This window comes from Siniperca chuatsi, linkage group LG20 (assembly GCF_020085105.1).
Source record: "Siniperca chuatsi isolate FFG_IHB_CAS linkage group LG20, ASM2008510v1, whole genome shotgun sequence".
Taxonomy (NCBI): Eukaryota; Metazoa; Chordata; class Actinopteri; order Centrarchiformes; family Sinipercidae; genus Siniperca; species Siniperca chuatsi.
In genome coordinates, this window is record NC_058061.1 from 14,202,271 (window position 1) to 14,217,983 (window position 15,713).

The window sequence follows — 15,713 nt, forward strand, 5'->3', positions numbered from 1 at the left end:
TTACTTAATGACATAATTTTTTATTTTGTTGTCTTGCATTGCTAAATCAATGCCAACACACACTGCTACCCCCCAAAAAAGATGAACACAGTACATGTCAAAAATTACATTATATCACAGCATATAAATGGAAAAATAAAAAGATTTTCATCAATCTCATGCATTTGTGAAAATAAATCATTCCTCGCAGCATTTTGTTATATTTATACATCCCTTTCATTTCATCAACACTGAAAAGTTTCACTTAATGTTGATGTGACATACATATATCAGTATATATACTGCATGTGTTGGATGTAATAGCACAGTATCAACACACTGTAGCCACCAGGCACTAAAGATAATACTTTCTTTTATTCTGCACTATGTGCCAGAAAGCTATATGAAGTAGTTTGTGATCTGGCTGCTTGGGTTACTGATGAACACTCTTCTTGGCTGTGACACTGACATTCAGTAAATCTAAAATTCTGATGTATATAATTACAACTATCATTATCAAATTTGTATTTGGTGGGACTCTTGTTACAAAATGAGTTAATGATGCCTTCCAGCGCAATCTTTCACAGTGAAATCTGTCTTGTCAAGATGTGTTGTAGGTTTTTCGAGACAGGTTTGAGATTTGATCATACAACTGTAAGAATTTAAAACAATATCACATTGCACATCATTACTTTTTTTTGGATCTTCAGACAAAAGCAGAAGACAGCGTGATTATAAAGGCTGAGTTCAGCATCTTGTCAAAAGAGTCAAAATGTATATATTCAAAACCAGACAACAAGCCTGTCATTAATTCTTGTATAAAACACTTCTGTCTTTGGAACAGTGTCATTTTAATTCCTCAGCTCTCACAGAAGATCTGGTTAAACATTTCAAACATGTTCACTATAAACCTCAAACAATAAATTGATAAATTAAAGTTATACCACAACTTGTAAACTGCAGCAATGTTTTGTTGCCAAAGTTGTTAAAGGTCATAAATTGTGAGGAAACACGTGAGACAAATGAATACAATACAGAAAACATTAATTTGCAAGTGAGTTGATTTACTTTGAGAGGGTGAATGAGCAATACTTATCATTCATACAAAATGTATATTACTTTGAATAAATGTGCAAACAAAGCTTTAATAAAGGATGCCTTAACATGCTCTCTGATGCTGGCATTTGGAAAAATATACAATTAGAAATATATACACATCCAAGAGTAGCACGTCTACATACTCAATGTGGGCAATAGCAAGAGTCTGCTTGCATAGTTAAGTGCATGCATAAGCAATTTTTCATGCAACAACTGTCATATACTTCAATCTATGTCAGTGCGTTCAGTGTTGATACTACTCCGTAATGCAAGCTAAAGATGTGCACAAGCTGTGATGTCACACGTGAAGACAGAAGATGGGCTGACTCAAACATACCATAATGCTCTATGTACATGTATGGTGTTTCAACGAAGGCATCCCAGCTGTCCTTTAATATGTTGTCTGTGTGCGTAGTGGCTTTTTACATTAACCCTGTGTTCATCTGAGAGGAATGTTTGGAGATGTCTGGCAGTCTGAAGAGGCTGATCCCCATGAGGAACATGGGCACCGCACTTAAGTGTTGGCATCAGCAGCTGGAGGGCAGGAGGTGGTGACGGGTGGGAGGTTGTCTGAGGGGTAACAGGTTATTACAGGTAAATAAAACACAAACATTTAAGAACCGTTACAAACCAAGGTCTCCAGACATTTAACACCAACGACACATGCTTCATTCCTGCACTTCTCCTGCCTCGACCTCTCGATGACAGTCTTGATTTTGGCTGCACAAAAACACTTCTTAAAGGCTGTTGCAAAATTACTACATCAAGGAGCATATGTAAAACAGCAGCTCAGGTTAAATAGGCGTAAATTGTGTTTTACTTGAAATTACATTTTCAGTGCTTAATAAATATTAAAATTGAATTATAAATTTACCAACACCTGCAGTTATACAATTTAGATTAAATACTTCACTTCGATTATCTGAGGCACCGATGTTTGTTGTTGACATATGGCTCTCAACATTGAAGGAGAGCTGTACATAAAGATTTTTGGAAATAATTCAGTGTTTCACTGCATCAGCATGTTAAAAATTGCCAGTCAACTTCCTCTGGTGACTGAGTAGTCCATTTTGTTGTATCTCAAAAGCTTCATTCCATTATTATATCTGCTTTCCATCTTGTGCAAAGTCACTTTTATATTCACCTCCTACTGAAATGTACTTCTCTCAACTATGCTACAGACAGAACAAGGCAATAATTTCATTACATACATGTGCAGTCCATGCTTATTTACAATACAGTATAATATTCCTCAAGATCAATGCAATCCATACAAAGTGCTTTGTTAAAATCCATTTCTAAATAACTATTTAACAATGTGGACAGTAAGTGTCCAGTATGGCAGCTGGTATTCAGTAACCACTGAAAAGCTACAGGTGCTTTAAAGATGTTTGTCAGACACTTGGCCTAGTTTGATGGTTGAAACACCTTAGAGCTGCACTAGAGAGATTGTTATCAGGCCTTTAAAATAATGTCACTTGGCCCTCTGGCTAGTTTGTGTAGAGCTGATGGGGATCTTCCTGGACTGCATTGTCTTTTTAGCAGGCTCTTTCTTTGAAGGGTCTTTTGCATTGGCAGAGGACTGGGTGGATGTTTCTGCTCCAGAAAGCTTGGACTTTGTGGAGGGCAGCAGTGAATGCTTAGCTGCAGCGGACGCCTTAGAGGATTCCTTGTCTTTGGCTGTGGTCCCGTTAGTCTGGGCCTCTGAGGCCACATTCTGGGCTTTCTTGCTCGCTCCGTGTGGGATTCCTTCTCTAGCTGCATCCCCACCTCCATCCTCTGGACTTCCTTTAGCTTCTCCCACCCCTGCTTTCCCACCATCAGCTGATTTACGGGTCTCCTTGGGCCTCAGAGCAGTTTTGAAGAAGGATAAACCTTTGTCCTCTGTCTTACTGTTCCTTTGAGGTCCCCTTGATGGTGGGGCTGCATTTGCAGAGGAAACACCCACACTCGAGGATCGGAGACTAGTTATGGAGGAGCTACTGCTTGAGCTTCGGCCCGCTGCCCTGTTCTCCACAGCACGGCCCAGTCTGCCTTCCGCTCGACTAGCAGCACTCGACCTGGAGGCAGGACCTCCAGGGTTAACCTTCCTATCTGCAACCACATTGGTCCGTGAGGATTCACGGCTAGTGCTCCTGTCTGCTGCTCTAGTCCTTCCTGAGGCTGAGCTTTTCTCGCCTCCCCCTCTGGGTGATGTCCTCCTCTGAGGGTGTGAACTTTGTAATCCTGGAGAACCACTCTTCCTCTGTTGCACAGACTCAGGATGTAATACCTCCGGGGTTTGGGATGACCCTTTCTTGGAGGGGGTTGCTGTTCTTGAAGAACCAGTCTTGCTAGTTTTAGGTGGTCCATCGCTTTTGTCCTTGGGGTTTGATGCTGATGCTGCACTCTTGGTCTGCGTTCGAGACGGTAACTTGTCGACGGCTGGGGATGCAGGAGACAGAGAGCTGGATGATGTTGAGGAGGTGGTAGGACGCTTCTTGGGACTCCTTTCACTCTCTATCCCGGTCTTTGCTGAGGTCCTTTTAACACCAGCGCTATCTGCAGCCCCATTTCTTTGTTTCGGCTCCTTTGCAGCTGCCCCATGTCGAGGACTGACCTGTTCAGCAGCAGTGACTACATTGTTGTTATCCCCAGCCTGGATGGAGCTCCTCTGCTCTGCCGGTGCCACAGCCTTGGAGTGAACCTGCTCTATCAGCCTCTTACTGCCTGGATTACTATCCAAAACTGCAAGGGCCGACTTGCCCCCTGACAGTTTCTCTGGCTTAGGTGACCCAGTGAAGCAGGAGGTTGAAAGCTTGTTATCAACAACCTCTCCAATCCTTTCCAGTGTCGGGGAGGAGGAATGGGATTCCAGGGAGAAGCGTGAGGGAGAGTTGGAACGGAGTTGGAGCTTAGCGGAGTGGGACCAGGATGGTTTAGTGCCATTTTCACTGAGCACCAGTGGGCTGGCAATGGACGATCTTGAGGAGAAGGTTTGTCTTTGCATGCCCCTTACTGCCGGCCGGCTTGATAAGCCTGCATGGTTTAAGATTAAATAGAATAGAATAGACATCTTTAATGTCCACTCAAGTGGAAATTTGTCTGCAAATCAATATAAGATTCATTAAGAAAATATTCATATTTGTCATTTTTGAAGCATTGAAAACAAGTCAGAAATTGTGTGCATTTGGATCTCTCACCGTCATCCTCGCTCCGTTCACCAGCAAACTCAGCTGACTCAGAGAGGGAGGCCAGCGAGGTGCGTCTGGAGGAACCAGATGAGGCTTGGCTAGGTGGACGGCTGCCCATCAGCCTACTAATCCAGTGCTCACACAAAGAGGAACTGGTGGATCCTAAAACCAAAACAGACAGTGGTTGAACACGTATAATATATTCCATACAGAACATTTAAACATGTACATAAGTGATTGTACAAGCTAATATCAATAAAATGTTACCTCCCACAGAACTGTTGGCAGACCAAGATGGAATTGTGGCACGTCTTTGATAAAACAAGATGTAACCAGTTTGTTTGCAGACCTCATCTTCAGATATGGGCTGAACATCGCTATCATCAAAGCAATACCACTGTCCATCAATGGAGTTCTTACAGTGAGCTACAAGAGACAACACAATAAATTGTTATAAATATCTTGGAAAGCTTTTATGTGAAGGAAATACAACAACCACAGGCCATTGGTTATTGGTTGCTGATGCTGCTCTGTTACCTGTGTAATGTCCTCCCTGCATGGTCCCATGATGGTTACACACTGCGTACAGGTCATAAAGGTAGTCCTCCGGATCACGGCCCATCCCATAAGGCCGTCTCCATGGTGACCAGTGGGAGGGAAGACTCCAGCTGCTTTGGCTCCTCTTTACCATATGGGGTGCCATGTCCATGCCTGTGAGCGGGAACTTCACCATGTTCTGCATCTTCATTCGTCGATCCCCATCCTGAAGTTGCAACACATTTATGGCATTTAGTTTGACAGCAAGTTCTTCTATAAGCAGTTCCAACACAGTAATATGAAAATACATTATTTCTCACTCCGTTGTATTTTTTTACATTTAGAAATATGAGCATTTTGGCACGTTCATTTACAAGATTGTCTACATCAGTACCTGTCTGAAGCGCTTCAGGTGAAGTATGAGGATGTCTGGCAGGGTCCACAGACTGAGCTTGATGCTGCCCTGCTGAAGCTGCTTACAGTGTGGACATCGCCATGCATCATCAGGAGCGAGCTGAAATAAATGGGAGAAAAATCAATTATCAAAGAGTAACTAAACTCTAGCTCATGTATTTTGCTTTGTTTGTTAACATGTTTGGATGTTTTTTGTATAATAAGGCATGAATTGATGCCATTTATTTAACATTTTGAAAAAAAAAACATGTAGAAAAGTGTAATTGTACTGCCATCTGGTGTTTGTCATTTTCACTTGTCTGTCCACACCAACCCCACCCCAAGTCTGGCATCTTGGCATCACCTCATAGATCAAATGGATAGAAACATAATCCAACAACACATCTCCCACAATTTACCCTTACTCACTCGAATCAGCATTTTTAAAACTCTGTATTAGGGGGAAACAGGCTGAAACTGTCAATGAAAGAATATAACACTTAACTTCTTTAATCCAGATATTTTTGCAGTATCAGTGATATTCTCACCATTACTGCAGCCTACGTGATACCATGTCTCAGCCTACCTGTTCCTCTTTGGTGTAGAGCTGAAAGCACTGGGCAAGTGAGCAGGTCTGAGGCTGCAGGTGCTGCTCCTTTACTTGACGCACGCTTTCAGCATCTGGGATGTATTCATCCTCAGTTCTTTTGAACAGACTGCAGGCATAACATGACGCGAGTCACAGAGAGTCGAGTCACATAGAACTTCAAAAAGACATTTTCTATACTGTATGTATTTGCATACAGCTCTGAAAGGTGACATTACACATCTGCCCTGAGCTTAATAAAGTGTGTGTGATTGGTGATTCAGTCTGTGCCAGATCTCACTTACTAGTCTTTCGTCTCCTTGTCCCATTCAACGACAATTTTGACATGAGGTGGCCCTCCAGGACCGCAAGACTTGAATGCCCTGTTGAGAATAAAATTTAGAGAATGGCACATTATATTTTTCATTTGTCATTTCAGCTGTCATTTAGCTCATATGCAGAATTATAACAGTAGTAACAGAATACTGAGAGGCTAAGCTAGATTAAGTTTCAAGTTTAGATTGCCACCACAAGCCACGACTATGAATCTAAGAGTATTCATCTGCAAAAAAGCCTAAACATAGCATCAGAGAAAAATAATTATGTCATATGTCACTATGTTTGATGACGTTGATGATGACCATGTTTTTTGAAATTGCACATTGGATTCTAGATGGTCTTTATAGATATAAACAAAGCCTATTGAAATACAATAAATGGAACTTTTAATTTAAAGTTCTGGCAAACCAAAAATCTTTAGTTTGTTTGTTGTTTCGTGTGTAATTTTTTCTCATTCCCCTTGTTTAAAAAAAATCCATGCAACAACCACAAAGGTCAATACCTTCTTAGAAGGAAATCTATAAAACCAAAGAAGCAATTATACATCTCAGAAGATATTTTAACATCAGTACCACTGTAGAGTCGACCTACATACATACTGTAGCTCTTCCATTAACTTCAAGTGCGATTGAGCACACTGCAGGGTTTATATAATGACCATTTAAGTGCAGTAACATTCCCCCCTAGTGGTGATAAGTGACATTACCTCTCCACAGAGGGATGGCAGAGTGGCTGCTCCTCCTGAGGCAAGAGATATGTGATTCCAACCACTCCTACCACACGCAGAGTGAAGGGCCCTACCTATAGACCATCAGGGATAAGATATTAAAACACATAACACATAAACATAATTAAAAGATTATTACAATCAAAGGGCCTGTGTGGATGTAATGATTATGTACCTGCACAAAGACTCCAGGGCGCAAAATATGGCGCATCTTCTCCAAGATCTCTTTCTGAAGTACATCCCATGTCACTGTACGCTCCAAATACAGAATAAATGGATTACCAAACCTGCAGGAATTAAAAAAACAAAACAGTTTGACCTGCATCAGTTTTAAAGATTTCTTTGGGATAATGATTTAAACCTTTGTTGTTCAATACCTGCGTCCCTGCTGTCCAGCACAGGCCCTGTTACACACCAACAGGACAATCTTCTCAGCCTGCCCACTATTCTTATTGGGACTCTGAGGTGGGGTTGTAGGCTCTTGCATTTGTGTGGATATCCTATTATTATCTGTGCCATATTTTAGGTTGGTCTGGTTGAGATTTGCATGTGGACTCCCTGTAATAAATGTACAAAATGTGAAGTTACAAATGTGAAATTTTTTTTTTTCATTTGCAATGAAACACTTGTAAGCTGCTTCAAAGATCAATCCAACATGCTGGCTCAGTGTGTGTGTAGCAGCTTCCTTCTCAAATATAAGTCAATTTCTAATCTAATCTCGACTCCTACTGGCTTAATAAAACAAAGAGCTAAACTAATTTCTGGGGAATAAACAGGATGTTGTACCGCCTCGTTTGGAGCGGATCTGCTCCGGTCTGAATAGCTCAGGTGTCTCGAAGGCAAAGATGGAGTCACTCTCCTGAATGATCTCAAGGTCGTCGTCGTCGTCGCAGAAGGAGCGATGAAAGCCGTCATAGTACATTTCAGTGAGGACGATCTGAGCAGGGGAACAAAAGGGGGGTGTGGCTTGCATTTGGATTAATTCATTTGATGAAAATGAGTGAAACATAAAATCTACCAGGTAGTAACAAAAAGGAGGTGCTTCCAAATATCAAAAGAGGCTATATATTGTGAAATATAGTCGTTACATTTGGATATTTATAAAGCACACATGATAAAATGCTGCTCAGATCAACAGAGATAACCCTTGTCTTCCTAAATCAAATACAAACTTAACCATCAAATTCTCTCATGGCTCACTGAAAACACTCCTTCACCATCCAGTTTCCTTAAAGTAGCACACACTATCTTTAATCCTCTTAATTTTGATACATTAATGGCCTTAAAAAGGGAAGTTTCTAATAAGACAGCACCTGTTGGGCAGGGATTTTGGTCTCTTGAGCCACAGCTTGTCTCAGCCTGGACACAGTGCCAGTAAGAGGCACCGCCACCCCGACTCTCATACAGTGGGAGCACTTTCCTTGGTACACCACTGTCACATACAGGGGCCTGCAACACAGAAAGACTGAAATTAATTGGCTGTTTTATAACTATGGCTGAACTGATGTTTCAAAGATAGACAGCATCTTCTAATTTTAGCTTTCTCCTGTCAGATCTTTCATGGTGTTTGTCTGGGCTGGGTTTGACACTCTTTTTAATGCTGGGTTCAGACTGGATCTTGTCTTAATGCATTTTTGGATACTGGGACTGTCTGATAGATATTGTCTTACTCATAAACTAGATGCAGAGTCACCTTACCGTGTGTGAGGTACCGGGATTGGCAGTGAGATGCAGAGGAAAGGATCAAAGGTGTTGCTCTGTTTCTGGCAGTGAGGGCAAGTCAGGGATGACCTACACAGAGACATGATGAGAATAATAAAAATGCAGCTGGAATATTGTTAGTGTATCATTTTAAAGGAAATGTTCAATGTTTTGGGAAATACGCTTATTCACTCTCTTGCTGAGAGTTAGATGAGAAGATTGATACCACTCATGTTTGTAAGCTACAATAAATATTAGTTTAGGGTTAGCTTAGCTTAGCATAAAGGCTGGAAACAGGGGGGAAACAGCTAGCCTGGCTCTGTCCAAAGGTAATTTAATCCCTCTACCAGCAACTTTAAAGCTCACTAATTAGCATTTTATATCTCATTTGTTTAATCACAAAAATCAAAGCATAAACACCACATATTGTAGTTGTACTGGGGTTGTGTGCTAAACTATTTCCTGCCTGGCAAACTCACGGTGACGATAAGACTCTGATGATCTTGCTGATTTTGTTTCTTTTGGACAAAGCCAGGCTAGCTGTTTCCCGTTTCCAGTCTTTGTGCAAACCGGCTGCTGGCTGTATCTTCATATTACCGTACGGCCATTGGAGTGGTGTTAATCTTCTCATCTAACTCTCGGCAAGAAAATGAATATACGTATATGATCTGTACAGTGTTCAGTTTGCTGTAAAGATCCTGGGTGCGTATAAAGATGTAATATTATCGGTGCATCATTTTAAACATCAGTGCTATATGCTGTAATGAAAAAAGTACAGGAGTTACACAAAATAATGTATTAAAAAAGTTTAAACATGTGACCACTGTTTCCTTTTGTCAATACAATCATTCGTTCTGTACTTAGGTCACGTGTTGACACCTGAGCAAGTTCTCTGTTCTCTGAAGAAGGACGTGGGATATGGTCAAGATAGAAGGATGCAGGATGTTATGGACTTGGTTGTATTTGGTTTATTACTTATAAATGGGCCTGATTGATTTTCAGAGAGTTAATATTAATGTGCGCTGGTAGTAAATCAGCATTTACATACATATTTCGTATGAACAGATTATATACCAGCATTAGAAAATTTCACCTGTATTGTGCCTGAAACAATTCCTGTACAAAAGAGCCAGGTGCTGGTAGTGGAGATCCTTCAGGGGCATTTTCCTCTTCTACTGGAGGCTGGAAAAACAAAATAGACACTGAACCATTATTTGGCAAACAAGTACAATATAATGCATGTTAAATAACAGCAGTAGTCACCAGTACTATATGAATATAGAGTACTATATACTGCAATATATATATATATATATATATATATATATATATATAAAAAAAATATATATATATATATACATATTCTAACTGTGTTCTAAGTTGCTGTTTACCTTCCTGGGGGGTCTGATGTCAGGGTGGATGATATGGTTGAGGTCTTCATGAACTCTATCCAGCAACCAGAGGAGGAATTCCTGGGCATCGTGCTGGGAGTTACCCTTGAACTGCAGGGCGCTCTTCGACACCACATTCTACAGCAGACAACAGCAGGACAAACAAATGATGGTTTAAGTGGACTGCTCCTAAAACAGAAATTACAGAAATTATTGTGTACAGATTTTTTTTTTTGTCTCATCATAAAATATTCAGTACGTTTGGCCAAGATGATGATGATCAGCACAATCCTAAAGGTCAGCAGAGGTGCGGGTGAGACGCAGACGTGGAGAAGCTTTTTAAAACCAGGACAAAGGCTGAAAATCGACAGCTTAACCTCACTGACAATTAGCTATTAGAGATAACAACAGTGTGTACTCGACAGAGCCACCCGGCCACATGCTGGCAGCTATAAAGTCACCTCTACTGACTATCAAATGTCACGCAATGTCAAATATATGAGGGGACTGTGCACTGTGTGCTTTCCCAGCCTGTCCCGTGGGACATTCTTCCTTATTTTGAAGGCATTACCAAGGCAGAGTCAGCATATTGTACAAATAACGAGCTAGCCTTCCTCCTCAGAGGTTATCTAGAGGTAAAGGTATGTTGATAAAAGTAGATCTCAAGCTAGCCTCTGATTATTCGCAATTTTAAGGCTAAAAACAATTTAGAGATTTAGACAGTCAGTGAAATACAGACTGAATATTAATTCTGCATTGTTTTAATATCTGTATCTCTTTTAAACAGCAGCACACCTTGACAGAAATAGCATGTTCCATGATTTGTCATGCTGTATGTTCCTCTCGAGGTTCTGGTAAATAAAAGAAAAAATGGGTCTGAAGCTTTGTGTAAAAGTAATCAGTGTAAGTGACAAAACATTTATGATGCTCCGCTCCATTTAGCATCTATGAACTCAGTTGCAAGTCATCTAATGGAGAGTACGGATTGGAAAGAACAGGGTCAGCTAAGAAACCATTGTGGCAAAATAAATGTTTATTCATTCCCAACAACTGCTACTATGTAATTACACATTTACTATTGTCAATAGCTCATGTATATATCACACTGTTTGCAATAAATTAAAACTGATTTTGCACTGTTTACGGTTTTGTTACTTTGGTTTTACCAGTAAAGAAAGTAAGTAGATCAGAGTATCTACACTGATAACTGGTAGTTTATTTTAGGCAGATTTTAAGTCTTTGAAAGCTGGTGTATTGTCAATATCTGTGTTTCTGTGTTGTACTGGCTGTGAAAACAAATCTGTCAAACTGCAGTAGATCTAAATCATCAATCGGTCTCCAAGTACTTACTTTCTTCCTTTAAGATTGTTAAATATCCATGAAAATGAAAATGTTTTAAAGTCAATACACTCCACTGCATAAAACATTAAAAAACTGCATGTTGGCTCAACAACCTGGGTAGGGATACACATATTCACAGATGTGACAAGGGGTAAAATGTCACACATTTACATAAAGGAAATATATTATTACCACAATGAAACCACCTGACAGATTAAATATGGCATTTTTGTAGCATGAATCTTTTGAGAAATTAGAAGAAGATGATGAAGAAGAAGTTGCTAACTTTTCTACTTTATGCCCTCCCAAACATATAAGAAATTATACTCTTTAACAGCAATTGTTTGAAAAAAAAAAACTGAGAATTCCTTTCAAATTATTCCTTTCAAATCAGTGATCACATGATTTATTTTATGAATGAGTACCACAAGGCATGTATTATAAAGCAGTACAGTAATTAATAATAAACTAATTGCTTGACATTAATCATTTAATATCCCTACAATACAGAAGACTTACATAATCTATAAAAAAAAAGTCTAATCATTTTATCAACCATTGACTTCAGTTACCTTGTGTTGTTTACAGACTACCACCATTTGCTGGATTTGTTTCACCATCAATCACATTGTCAAATTAAGTATGGCTTTTCACAAATGGTGAATGTCTCTTGCAATCATCTATGAGAGCTGTGCAGGCAGATCGGGCTCTTGGACAGTTTGGATGGTGTACAACAACATAATCCTCAAACCAATTGCTTCTGGGAGAAAATGCACTCTGGGACACGGGATAATTCCCCTGTGTTATTATTACGGATGTCTTCCTAAAGATCTTTAAGTGCTCTCAGTTTAGGCTCAGCTTGTGGTCTGAGGAAAGAGGCACAAAACTGTAATATGTGCTTGCTGAGCTGTAATGTACACTAACCACAAAAATAGCATGTTTCGGTAAAGTTCAATTAGCTGAATTTAAGGTTGTGGTGTATAAGTCGGAAAACAAAAATAACATTTTTGCCAACCCTTTAAAGTGACACTTTGAGTATCGGAGTAGTTTCAATCCATCCAAAGATTTGATTTTTTCATTATTGTAAGTATAAAATATTAGAAGAACATTTCTATTGTATGCCCTCCTAAACATATAAGGAATGATGCTATTAAAAAGGGAATGGCACTAGCCAAAAGCCAAAATAATTTACATTAGCATTAAAACAAAAACCAGGGAAAAAAAGATGAATCTCCATTAGCTTTTGGATATATTGACATGATTCCTAGTATATCACAAATTAGATACTAATTTGACAAATGTTCTTGCCTGATAGTATGGGTTTGCACTTCATTTCCCTACTGAGTTAAACATATACAAGGCCTCTCACTCTGAAGAGAATAATCTATATCCAATCAGACAGTTTGTACTCTGGCTGGCAACCAAGGTAGGGAAAAAAATGGACAGAAATAGTAACACTGTCAAGAATAAGCAAAGTGTTGTATAGCCCTGTTCAACTTAGTTCCTCTCTATTATGTATTTTGAGCTTTTGAAAGAAGAAAATAGGTTATCAGACAGAAAAAGGCACATGAAATAAAGTATCCTGGTTTTGAGAAAGAACAAACCTTTGTGACTGTGACAGCCAAACTTTTCATTGCTGGGATACAGGTTTATGAGGTGAAACGATGAAAAAGCAGACGAGGATGGAACAACAGCCGATAAGTGTGGGACAAACAATAAAGCAGTTAAAAAAATGGCTTTGATGTGAATCAAATGAATGTATTACAGCTCAAATATCAAGGCTCAGCTGACCAGCTAAAACACCCTTTTAAAGAAAGGAGTGCTGGTCTAGGAACACTGACTTCGCCTGTTTCATTAGGATTTATTATCCTATAAAAAGGCTGCTTGTAAACACAAATATTACATAAACTGTAATCATAACTGTGAGCTGTGATGGCTCTGGTATGGAATCTGACTCTTATTCAAAGACAGAAACTACCTTGTTTTTTCAGAAATTATGAAATAAAAAAATACTGATGAGATAAGGCCAGTACATAATCACTGCATCTCACCCTGTCTGCAATAACAAACAATGACAAATGAAGGGGTTTCATGATATTAGACAGACTCTTAATTCATATTTTTAGACTGACCAGTGGGAACAAAGCATCTGCATTTAGTGTTATAAATGTCAGTATTGACAGAACACAGAAAAAGTTGGATTGTGCAACATAGTATCACTTAGGAGTTACTGGCCCCACTTGGCATGTATTATCCTTAATGGCGGTACACAAAAGACACAAACCCTAGTTTAACCCTGGAGACTTTTCTCTTCTTTTAAGAATTAGACTTAAGATGCTGTTAACTTGAGAGGATCATAACCTCACCTGACATTTCAGTTTGTTACAAGTTCCTCTTTGAAAATCAAAATAGATCAGGAGCACTGATGGTATCTGGTAACTTCAGGAAGTCAATTAAGTCAATATGCACTAAAAAGCCATTCCTTCTATACCTATATGTGCACATTGTGTATGTTGTTGGTAGTTGTTGTATTAATTACACTTTTAAACCAATTGTATCAAATAAAATTCTTAAGACTCAGTTAGGACCCCTGTATGATCCAGAGCCTACCTTGAAGTCTCTGCTGTGCTGTGGTGTGTACTCGAAGGTCCACAGAGCCCGAACCAGGCCGGACAGCTGCTCGGTCACCTCTCCTGCCTCCTGCTGCTGGCTCCCCTTCTTCTGCACCAGCACCCCGTTAGACTTGGCCTTGTCGCTGCTGCTGCTGGTCGTCTCTCCTCCTTTGAACTGCTCCAGAGCCAGGTACTCAGCAAAGAGCTCCGTGTTGCTCAGGCACTGCAGGATAGCGTTCATGAAGCAGGTGTTGCCGTGGTTCTTGAGCCCGGCGACACCCGGCACCTTGTCCCCGAAGGGGAAACCCCCGCAGTCGCTGTCGTCGGACGGGACTGACCCTCCGGTGGTGGTCGGGATCAAAGTTGTGTCGTCCTTCTCATCCTCGGCGGCCTGCTCGTCGGTACCGAAATGAGACAGAGTCGACAGAGTCCGGAGAACTCTGTTCATAAAGCTCCCCACGGAGCGGACCGAGCTCCTCCGGAAGAGTTTTTTACTGAAGGATTTCTTCTCCTTGTTACTGACAACTTTCGACATGGTCAGTCTGATGGCTTTCCCTGCTTTTTATGCCTTAATTCCAGAAAGGGTCCCCTTTTTCAGAGCTTCGGCTCATCATCCCCATGCAGCGACAGCTCCTCCACTTTATGTTGTTTTATAAAAGGCCTGAGCATATTTCACAGAAACATAAAGGCCTGGCAGTTCTGGGGATCATATCATATGGAGACAGCAGAGTAGCATCAAATCAGCCCACTTGCACTGCGTCGGATTGCATAAACAGCCTCCACGGAGAGCCGCTATCAGGGCGCTTCACATGAACGCTCGGGGTAGTCCCGCACCAGCCAGCAGCCATCATTTCTAGCGGTCGGTCCGGTGACATAACATCACCTGTGCCATTGTTTAGACACGAAAACAAGGCGCTGTGGTTCAGTATCAGTGGACACAATGTCCGTCAGACATAAACATCAAATCAACCTTTCACAATTAGGCTGAGAGTGACAAGCGGGATCCCTCATAATTTATTAATCAAAAAGCAGCTCCACCCTATTAAAGGTATTCTTCACCCCGGGTCGTCAGATCCACGGTGGTGCTGACGGGTTGGTGGTATTTACCCAGTGGATGTCTTCCCTATATCGCCTCCACAGTGGGCGCGCTCGCAGGAGCTCTGCCAAACTGAGGAACACCCGGACCGGAGCGGCACAGCCCGCCGCTCCCTCGCGTTTGCCCGCTGCGGAGCATCTTTTCGTGTTCCAGATGTGAAAGGTGCACGTTTCGGTGTCCCCATCCGAAAGTTGTTGTTTGTTTTTTTCAATAGGCCTACTTGTCTCACTCTTCGTGCGCCTTAATTCCTCCTCCGGATGGGATTCATAGCGAGGCCGCTTCTCCAGTCTCCATCATCATCTGTAGGCACCGATACTGCAGGCAGGGCGGTAACGGCTGACGTCAGAGCCAAACACTGGTCCATGTTGGAGGAGAGCAGGTACAGCGGCATGTGATGCTGGATGATGCTCCATGCCCGTCTCTGGACAGCATGGACACTGATGAGCGCCAGTTGGGAAGCAATGGCAACATATTATCATTTTCATTTCATTTACAGAAAACAACAGTATACCGTATTATTATCATCAACCGGTAAACCCACTTTGTACTTCACACTTATTTTATTTTATACTTATACCCACTTGGTACTTAATTTATTTTTTGACCTGTATTATAGTGTATTATATTTTTTGCTTAGTACTTCTATTCGTGTGTGCACTGACGTGATAGTGAGCTGCTGTAGCAAAGAGTTTCCCCTCGGGGATCAATAAAGTATTTCTGATTCTGATAATAGTAGTTCT

At 40.8% G+C, this 15,713-nt stretch overlaps 1 protein-coding gene across 1 annotated transcript; it reads right to left on the bottom strand.

Annotated features, from left to right (window-relative positions):
• On the bottom strand, positions 1-15,448 carry LOC122867858 (ubiquitin carboxyl-terminal hydrolase 31-like). The gene is made up of 16 exons (XM_044179212.1): positions 13,876-15,448; positions 9,925-10,062; positions 9,627-9,715; positions 8,531-8,623; positions 8,146-8,281; positions 7,619-7,769; positions 7,210-7,390; positions 7,008-7,119; positions 6,812-6,906; positions 6,072-6,149; positions 5,767-5,896; positions 5,182-5,301; positions 4,788-5,013; positions 4,518-4,676; positions 4,260-4,412; positions 1-4,095 (listed from the first exon to the last, which is right to left on the bottom strand). Exons 1-16 carry the CDS (start codon positions 14,410-14,412, stop codon positions 2,552-2,554), a joined length of 3,942 nt encoding a protein of 1,313 aa, XP_044035147.1. The 5' UTR covers positions 14,413-15,448; the 3' UTR covers positions 1-2,551.
• Positions 15,449-15,713: the final 265 nt, after the last annotated feature.